The sequence below is a fragment of the Sylvia atricapilla genome, chromosome 14 (assembly GCF_009819655.1).
Source record: "Sylvia atricapilla isolate bSylAtr1 chromosome 14, bSylAtr1.pri, whole genome shotgun sequence".
NCBI classification, from domain to species: Eukaryota; Metazoa; Chordata; class Aves; order Passeriformes; family Sylviidae; genus Sylvia; species Sylvia atricapilla.
The window spans coordinates 15111584-15120328 of record NC_089153.1 but is presented as its reverse complement, the minus strand read 5'-3'; the positions used below and the strand labels follow the sequence as shown (position 1 = coordinate 15120328).

The 8745-nt window shown below is 58.5% G+C and overlaps 2 protein-coding genes across 4 annotated transcripts; one reads left to right on the top strand and one right to left on the bottom strand.

Annotated features, from left to right (window-relative positions):
* The first annotated feature begins 30 nt into the window (after positions 1-30).
* Positions 31-6565, top strand: CLTB (clathrin light chain B). 3 transcript variants are annotated; one of them, XR_010744702.1, is made up of 6 exons: positions 31-326; positions 1909-1952; positions 3077-3194; positions 3483-3594; positions 4042-4340; positions 4514-4651. XR_010744702.1 is itself a non-coding variant. In XM_066329287.1 (6 exons), the coding sequence occupies exons 1-6, from the start codon at positions 143-145 to the stop codon at positions 4683-4685; spliced, it is 684 nt and encodes a 227-aa protein (XP_066185384.1). In that variant the 5' UTR covers positions 31-142; the 3' UTR covers positions 4686-6565. The 3 variants fall into 3 exon arrangements, 2 of the variants coding, with proteins under 2 accessions (XP_066185384.1, XP_066185385.1); XM_066329287.1 differs by lacking the exon at positions 4042-4340 and adding an exon at positions 3971-4024 and having other exon boundaries at positions 4514-6565; XM_066329288.1 differs by lacking the exon at positions 4042-4340 and having other exon boundaries at positions 35-326; positions 4514-6565.
* A 1474-nt stretch (positions 6566-8039) lies between these two features.
* On the bottom strand, positions 8040-8720 carry HIGD2A (HIG1 hypoxia inducible domain family member 2A). The gene is made up of 2 exons (XM_066329290.1): positions 8588-8720; positions 8040-8378 (listed from the first exon to the last, which is right to left on the bottom strand). Exons 1-2 carry the CDS (start codon positions 8700-8702, stop codon positions 8212-8214), a joined length of 282 nt encoding a protein of 93 aa, XP_066185387.1. The 5' UTR covers positions 8703-8720; the 3' UTR covers positions 8040-8211.
* Positions 8721-8745: the final 25 nt, after the last annotated feature.

Here is an 8745-nt window from a genome sequence, read left to right as displayed (position 1 = left end):
CCTTGGCGTGATGTCAGCGCGGCTGCCCCGCCCGCCGCCGCAGTGACAGCGGCAGCTCCGCCCGGGCACAGTCGGGCCCAGCCCAGCGGAGCCGCGCAGCCGGACCGGGAGCGGCGCGGGCGGGCGGGCGGGCGGGCCGGTCATGGCCGACGACTTCGGCTTCTTTTCCTCGTCTGAGGGCGCTGGCGCCGAGGAGGACCCGGCCGCCGCCTTTCTGGCCCAGCAGGAGAGCGAGATCGCGGGCATCGAGAACGATGAGGGCTTCGGGCCGACCGACGGCGAGGCGGCCGCCGCCCCGGGCGGGCAGACGGCCCCGCCGGAACAGGGTGAGCACGCCCCGGGGGCCGCCCGGCTGCGCTCCCGCTGGGTACGGGCGGGCTGCCGGCCTCATGGGGTGACCGCGGGCTGTGCCCCCTTCTGCCCCGAAGGCAGGGAAGGGTCCTCCGGGCCGCATCCATACGTAGCTGGGGTCCCCGGGGGATGTATAGCATCCCCGTGTGGGTGATGAGGTCTGTGCTGCACCTCATAGGCCGGTGGCGGGGTGACCCTGTGGGCCAGGCTGGCATTCTAGCGAGGGTTGTCTGGGCCTGTGCTTGTGCCCAAAGGGCTTCTCGAACCTCGGGGATGTGGGATGTATCCTGAGCTGGGATATGCCATCCATGCGGCGATTTCTCCCCCTTGTGCTGAGGCTGGGTTTCCCGGGTTGGATGGACTCCCGACTCCATGTTTCAGTGCTCGCAGCTATGGCAGTGTAAAAGCCATCCAGGCGGCACTGAGGAGCCATGACAGCCTTGTCACTGTCCCCACAGACAGGAGAGCCCTTTGGGATGCAAAATGGAAGATATTGCCATTGGGAACGTTGTGGTCCCCGGCCCTGCAGGTAGAATGTGCTAATCCTGATCTCTTCCCTCCAGCCTGCAGGGGCTCTGGTGTCTGCTCTCTGTATGGACATAGGGGCACTGTTGCCACAGGGCTCTGACTCCTTCCCCTAACCCAGCCCACAGGGTCTCGTCATGCTGGCTGTGGAGCAGTGGTTTCAGAGCTCTGCACACAGGGCCATGGAGGCAGATCTGGGCCTGGAGAGGTGTTGACAGCCACAGTGATAAATGCAGTCAGACAGGCTGGAGCTGGGTGTAGTCCTGGGGGTGAGCACTTTGGGGACAGTGCTGGCCTGAGCTGCACTGTATCTGTGCCTGCAGCTGGTTGGCCAGGAGAAGCCCTGGGTCACTGGGGGAAGCTGAGGGCCTTGGAGTGAGACTCCTTCAAAACCTCTTCTCTTCTGGCATCACAAAGCCCCCTGCCTGGCCTGGCTTTGTGACCCAGGTGTGCAGCTCTCTGGGACTATGGAGGCAGATGGGCACCTCATTACCAACCCTAACCTTGTAGCTCATCCCAGGTGGGCTCCCAAGAACCTCAGCCTGCAGGCATTCCCTCCTGTCCTGGTGGAGAACAAGGAGTGTTTCCATGGGCCGTGTCCCTGGAGAGTTGCCTTGGCACTTGGCCGGCAGCTCTTGGATCAGCTGTGTCCATCGGCAGCCTCTGCAGGTTGGGGTTGGTCAGGCTGTGTTTCTACAGTCAGAGCAGCAGCCTGTGTCGGTCTTGTGCTGGAGCAGTTTCCCTAATCTTCAGATAAGATTAAACACCAGTGAAAACATTAAACACCAGTGAAAACACCACAAAGATGTAAATGCCTGCAGAAGTTTGTGTGGGAGCGTTTGAGGTGTTCGCTGAATCCAGTCAAGGACAGGACACTCTTGGGGGTGTTATGCATGGTGTGCTGAGCTGAAAAAGGCACAGATAAACTCCCAGGAACTGGTATGATGTAGTTTCATGAACACTAGCCTCTCTGGGATCACCTGCAGCTGCCATAGTTGTGTTTTTTCTTCTCTCTTCCTTTTTCTCAAGCAGGTTTCCAGAATGGTGGAGCCATTGTCAATGGAGATGCCTTTCAGGTGAGAGCTCAGCCTTTTGCTGGCCCAGGGCTGTTAAGGGAGATCGGGTGGGTGTGGGGCCAGCATTCTGCTACTCTGTCCCCAGCATTGACTGGAATTTGCTATCCAGCTGCAGAACAGCTACGGTGCTTCTGGAAAGGCCTGGGTCTCCTGTGGGAGTCCTGGCTGCTCCATTCTCTTTGAAGAGAAGATGTGTCCCACCTGCCATGACCTGCCCCACATCTGTTTGCAGGTGGCTTGTGCCATGAAGGAGTGCCTGGGCCCTAAGAGCAGGTGACAAATCGTCCATTCCCCCCAGAAGCCCCTCTCTCCAGCCTGGTTAGCTTCTGGAGGCCTCTGGGGCAGGCAGGAGCATCTCTTAACAGAGGTCAGAGCCAGTATAGGGCTGCCATAGGACTTGGATCTCTCATGAAAACCACTTGCCCCGTGGCCAGGGGCATTTTGGGAGGACCCACCTGGGTCTCAGATCCCTTTGGGAGCCTGAAGCCCAGCTCTGCTGTCAGCAGTGCCAGCGTCTGACAAGCCCTTTACCCCACCTGGTGCCCAGCAGTGGGGCATTTGCCCTGCCCATGCCTGGTTCATAGGATGATAATGGCATCTGGAATGGGACAGACTTAATTAGATTGAGGATCTTGGAAGAAAGCTGTAATCTCATTGCTGAGCTTGGTGTCAGACTGGGCATCTGGCCAGTGGAAGGTGTTAGGGGAGGTGCTGGGCCTGATGAGGCCCTCAAATCATATGCAAGGGAAGCAGCTCTCTCAGAGCTCAGTCCCAGAACTGCCTGGGCCCCAGTGAGCGCCAGGAAATCCCTGGGGAGCAGTTCCAAGGCCAGTGTCTGCCCTGTGCAGTGGGACTGCCTGGAGGATACAAGAGCTGCGTGGCAGCAAGCAGTGAGTCAAGGAGGGAAATGCTGGGAAGGCTTTAGGACCTGAGGCTGGGACACCAGCTTCAGCAGCCCTTTGGGAACACTGTCACACATGTCCCAAGGTGTCACCCTTCCTACCTTCTATCTTGGCTTGTCAGTGCTGGGAGTGTGGAGTCCTTACTGCTGCCAGCCCTTGGAGGTGGCTGGGCTGGGCTCTTGGAAACCCTGGTGCTGATGGTGGGGTGCTCATGTCCCGCAGGAGTCCAACGGCCCCACGGATGCCTACGCAGCCATAGCCAAGGCCGACCGGCTGACCCAGGAACCCGAGAGCATCCGCAAGTGGAGGGAGGAGCAGAAGAAGCGCCTGGAGGAGCTGGGTGAGACCCAAGGCCATGTGTAGCTCCCTGTGCTTGTGGCACCCTGTGACATGACAGTCAGCACCCTTGGGGTCCCTCACCTCCTGATGACCCTGCTGCATCCCAGAGAGATGGCTCGTGTCCCTGCCAAAGATCTGCTATCCTTGGGGCAGTGGCACCTTTTGCCAGTATTGGTGGGGACTAGGGACAGGTCTGAGGGGCTGCAGCTGTCCTGCCTGCCAAGGGGCTGCCCAGCACACCCAGAAGGTGCCAGTGTGGCTGATGGGCTCTGTCTCACTTGGGCCTTAGATGCGGCATCGAAGGTGACTGAGCAGGAATGGCGTGAGAAGGCCAAGAAGGACCTGGAGGAGTGGAACCTGCGTCAGAATGAGCAGATGGAGAAGAACCGAGCAAACAACAGGTCTGTCAGGGTCAGCATGGCCAAGAGACTGTCTGCCTTCTTGGGATGTTTGAGGGCCTCTTTCCCCACAGTGGGGCCCAGCCCTGCAGGGACAGAGCCTTGCCAAGCAAGCGGGGGGACCCCAGGTCTTGGAGTGCCTCTGGTGGCTGTGCAGAGCCACTCTGGCTGGAACCACACTGGGATCACCTTGGGATTTTGGTGCCTCCTGCCCCTACATGGGGCTCGCAGGGGGGCAGGGTTGGGCTCCAGGTTCTCCTGGTGTGCTGCAGTGTGTGGGTCACTCTTTGGGAGGACTAACCCCCTCTGTTCTCTCTTTCTAACCCTCTGCCTGCCTGTTGCTCCGCTCCGTTCTCTCTCTCTCTGTGCCTGGGGCTAGGATCGCTGACAAAGCCTTTTACCAGCAGCCGGACGCCGATATCATTGGCTACGTGTATGTGCTTCTTACAGACCATATCCTGCCCCGCAGGCTCTGGGGTCCTGGCCCCAGCACTGCCTGCCCAGCCAAGGGAAGTGGGGATGCTGGGAGGTACTGGGCTCTCATGAGGTACCAGAGGGACTATGAGGCAGCTGAGTGTCTCCAAATGGTGGAGTTTTAGGAGATGAGTGGAGCTCCTGGAAATGCCTCTGTGGGAGCTGGTTGAAGATGCAAAGCTGTGGGCTCTTACGCCTTTTTGGGAATAGCTCTGGGGGGTGAAGTCTTGGGAGCAGGCAGATACTCCTGCACCCCTGGATGAATGATGTTTTGGGTGAGTGCAGCCAAAGGCAAACTTGAGCATCCCATGTTTTTGGGTCCCAGAGGACACTGAGCTCATCAGCTGGAGTACAGGGACAGGAAGCAGGGACACAAGAGTTGTTAAGACAGAAGGAAGAGTCTCCTTGGAAAGGGGTCTGCCAGTGACAACCCTCAATGTCTTTGCAGGGCCTCGGAGGAAGCATTCCTGAAGGAGTCCAAGGAGGAGACCCCAGGCTCTGAGTGGGAGAAGGTGGCTCAGCTGTGTGATTTCAACCCCAAGAGCAGCAAGCAGAGCAAGGATGTGTCGCGGATGCGCTCGGTGCTCATCTCCCTCAAACAGATGCCCCTGTCCCGTTAGCTGTGCCTGGCACAGCCGGGAGCACAGCGGGCATGGCTGGGCTCACTGAGCCAGGCAGCTTTAGGGGCTGGCCCAGGAAGGGCCTCCTGCTGCCTGCTCCCTGATCTGCGCCTCGGCTGTGCTCGAGTCACTGGTTGTATAACTCTCCCCATGGTTTTCCTTTGCTTAAAAGGTGCATTGGTCTCTTTTTACACTTATTTATAAATCACTGTGGCATTTCCCCGGGAAGCGGCACTGGGTGGCAGAGCTGAGTTAGTGGGGAAGCCCCAGCCCAGGCTCTTGAGCAGATTGTGTCTGAGGGCCTGGCTAAATGAGCGGGAAATATCCCATCCTGTGTTCCCCACTTCAAGCCTGTGCTGGGAATAAATCTGCCTGCAGCTGTCCTGGCAGCCCCATGTCCAGGCCTCAGTCTTAACCCTGAGGCAGGGATCTCAATAGGATCCTGGGCTGCTGTCTGCCTTTCTCATGGGATTTAGAGCAGAGCTGGAGCACAGTTAGGAGGGTGGAGAAACAGCCCTGGCTTGGCTCCACACTGCTGGGTCCTGCAGGGAGCGTGGCTGCAGCATGGCACTGCCAGACTGGCACGGACCGAGGAATGTGAGTACAGGCACCTAGGTTGGGCCTGGACTGCCAGTGGCTGCTCCAGGCCCATCAGAACTCTGCCCAGCCTGGCTCTGCCCCAAAAAGTTGGTGGGGCTCCAGTGTCCATGTCCCATCCATCCCGCAGTGCTGGCAGCACAGTGTGGTGCAGGTGGGAATGGACTGTGGGAGGAGTGTGCAGGATGTTTCCTGTCCTTCCCCTATGAACACCAGCAGTTGGAAATGTGGGATGCCAGGCTTTGGGGGACCCTTGGCTTGGCTTTGCTCTGCTCCTTCTCTTGCTACCAGAATAAGAGATGGAGGCTGTGTAGTTGCAGGGAAGGAGGTAGGAAGGCCCATCTGCTGTGGGGCCGGTTAAGCCCCCCAGCTCCATAACCCAGAGCAGTGTTGGGCAGAGTTCTGGTGCTGGGGCTTGTACTGTCCCTGAGAACAACCTGCACGTTTGTCTGCAGTTGCTCTGCTCCCCTGGATTTGCCCACCTAAGGCAGTGTAGGGAGATGCCTCAGTCCTGCTCCCTGCTCGAACTTTCTTTCCTCTGTTTGGCAGGGATGGCACCAGTCCTGGGAACCTGCACAACTCCTGGGTAGCAGGAGTGGGACAACCTTGAGCTGGTGCCCAGGGTCTGGCCTGTTGAGGGCTTGGGAAAGGCTTACAGCAGCCTGGGGGGTGGGGGGACATAGAGCAGAAGCCACAAAATACTCATTTAAGCCCCTCTGCAGAGCCCTGCTCAGCTGGAAATCAAGTGTTCAGAGCTCTTCTGCCCTGCAGCTGTGGCTCCAGGGCCAGAGTATAACCAGTCCTGCTGCTGCAGCTGTGGGGGATGCCTGGGCACCCATGGCTCTGGGGCATGATCTCACCAGTTGGCTGGGAAGGTAAATGGCTGTGTAGGGAATCACTCGGTGTTGTGTGTTGGGACTGTGCCCCCTGCCCATAGGGCTGATCGTTCCTGCCTGGCCCCCCTGAGCTCCAGCATGCGTAGGCAGCTCTGCTGTACTGCAGGACACCTGGGGATTCAGCTACCTGCCTCAGCCTTTTATTGCAGAGCAGCAGGAAGCACCCCTGGCTACTTGTGGGGGGCAGTGTTCCCCCCCATGCTCTGCCCCTCCAGCCCCTGCAGGCAGCTGGGCCCCTGGGTCTCCCAGCTGCCATGTGCTCTGTGTCAGGCAGCACATGGGGCTGCTCTTGGGGAGCCGTGCCCACAGCTGTTCTACATCCCCTCGGCTTTGGTATCTGTGACTGTCCAAATTACCTGTTACAATAAACCGACATCTCCAATCCTACAGGGCACTGTTGTCTTTCTGCATTAGGGATGCACGCTGTGTTTAGGAGAACCCACAGCCATGAAGCCTCCTGTGGGAATGATGGGGCTGGAGAAGAAACATCCTACAGGAAAAAACAGGAGTGAGGGGAAGGCTGGAGGGTTTGTGCTCAGATGGGGCCAAAGCAGTAGCAGCAGGGCCCAGGGCTTGGCTCTGTCTCCAAGAAGCTGCAATCTCCAGCTTGTCCAAACAAGCTGAGCTGCTTCCCTGTCCACTGCGCCCTTCCCCAGCTGCCAAAGGATTGTGCTCATGGATCTGCCCACCTGCTGCTCCTCACACCCCTGCCCCAAGCTGGCTGGGCTGGAAGTGCCAGTGAGGCAGCCAAAAGCAATTTCCTCTGGGAAAGATGCAGGCAGCTGGAGAGGGAAGACAGGCCCTGGGTTCCCCAGTGCTGAGGTGGAGCTCACCCTGGTCAGCAATGGCTTGTTGCCTACCCTCATGTCTCAGAGGTCAGCTCTGGTGAGCAAGAACCTTCCCTCTCTCCTTGCCAATACTCACCAGCACAAATCCCTGGACAGGACAATCCACATGCTTGTTTGCAGATAGAAGGTTCACCCCTCAGCCCATCCTTATAAGGACTCAGGGCACATGCACCACCTCACAGAACACCTGGAGTCAGCCCAGGCTGCTTGGTGAGGTGTTTCAGCACAGGCGGAGGTGTCTGTGACCCATCCCCAGCAGGTACGAGCTGCTGCAGCCAACAGTGCAATGAACAGAGATGTGGCCCTGTGTCCTCCCAGCTCTATGGCCCTGCCATGGGAGAGTGAAGCCTCGTGGATCACCAAACCCCCTGGTATGATCCAAAGCCAACAGTGGGACCGTGTTTGTCAGGATACAGGTCCCTTGGGGGAACAAGGTGTTGCTGACTTCACAGCAAGAACAGCTGAAGCAGCAGCACATCCCAGAGAACACAGCCAAGATCCCATTTCAGTAATATGAGTTCCCTGCTTGTTTTCATAGGGAGTTTCATGTCCTGTTCCTTTTTGCATCACCACAGCTTCAGGATAGCCATGTCCACTCCCTTTTCTCCCTGCACTGTTTACTGTTGTGGCTTCTCAGTGCTCTGCAATACAGTATCAATCAGAATCTTGCTGCAATTCACTTTATTGCTCACCAGTTTCAATTGAACAGGTCACACAACCTCCCAAACTGCCTAGGAACTCCCTCTGTTCCCTAGGGACTCTGTCCTGCCAGGACCAAGCCATAAGCAGCGGTTCTTTCCTCATGGGCAGCTCATTTCTCAAATGCTGGTCACTGCCTGACTACAACCACACCTCAGACCAGGCACGACCAAGAAGACACAATTTTATCAACTTGTGACAGCATCAACCAGGGACAAGAAGTCTAACAGGGTAGTAAGCCTCAGTGACATGCAGCCTCAGTGCTACAGGAGGGCGAGCTCTTGGGGAAACAAAAAAAAAAGCCACGGCCCAAATTACATGTTAATCACAGAGTGTATTCACCCCATTTCCAGTGCTCTAGAACTGGCTTCACTGAGACAACACAACAGTCCCTCAGAAAACTCCATCCGCAGCCAGGATCCACCCTGCCAGCCAGGGTTGCTGGTAGACGCTTGTCGGTGGATGCAGCTTCGCTCTTGTCCGATGTCACTGTCGGGATTTGAAAGTCGTGGCCAACATGCCCCCCACCAGGGAGGCGATGGTGACGCCCTGGGCTAAAACACGCGCCCGCATCATCAGCTGGGAGCGGTGAGTGTTGCCTTTTTTGAAGCAGATAACTCCGTAGGTCAGGATACCGAGGGTGCACAGGCAGCCTGCGGGGAAAGGACGGCGGCTGTGAGGCGCGGCTGGCCCCGGGCCTGAGCGCTGCGGGCCGGTTCCACCGCACTCCCGAACCCGAGCCGCGCCTCCCCGGGGGTCACCCGGCCCGGGGCTGAGCGACCGGACCCCTCACCAAAGACCATCGCCCCGGCCCGCACCCCTCCCTCAGCCTCCGGCCCGCCACCCCGCGCCCCACCCTCACCCAGGGGCACCAGGGGGTTCTCGCGGGTCTTGCGCAGGAACTTCTCCGTGAATCCCTCATCAGTGAACGTGGGCAGCTCGCCCGGATCCAGCGGCGGGGGCGGCCCGGCCGCCATGGCCAAGGTGACAACAACGGCCCTTTCCGGGTGCCGTAGCCGC

What these genes read in the sequence shown, in the direction of transcription:
- HIGD2A (XM_066329290.1), bottom strand. Translation starts at nt 8,702, where the DNA reads ATGGCGGCCGGGCCGCCCCCGCCGCTGGATCCGGGCGAGCTGCCCACG. An exon ending in GAACCCCCTGGTGCCCCTGG is followed by an intron (nt 8,379 to 8,587) that starts GTGAGGGTGGGG and finishes CTTTCCCCGCAG; the next exon opens with GCTGCCTGTGCACCCTCGGT.
- CLTB (XM_066329287.1), top strand. Translation starts at nt 143, where the DNA reads ATGGCCGACGACTTCGGCTTCTTTTCCTCGTCTGAGGGCGCTGGCGCC. An exon ending in GACGGCCCCGCCGGAACAGG is followed by an intron (nt 327 to 1,908) that starts GTGAGCACGCCC and finishes TTTCTCAAGCAG; the next exon opens with GTTTCCAGAATGGTGGAGCC. An exon ending in GCCGATATCATTGGCTACGT is followed by an intron (nt 4,025 to 4,513) that starts GTATGTGCTTCT and finishes ATGTCTTTGCAG; the next exon opens with GGCCTCGGAGGAAGCATTCC.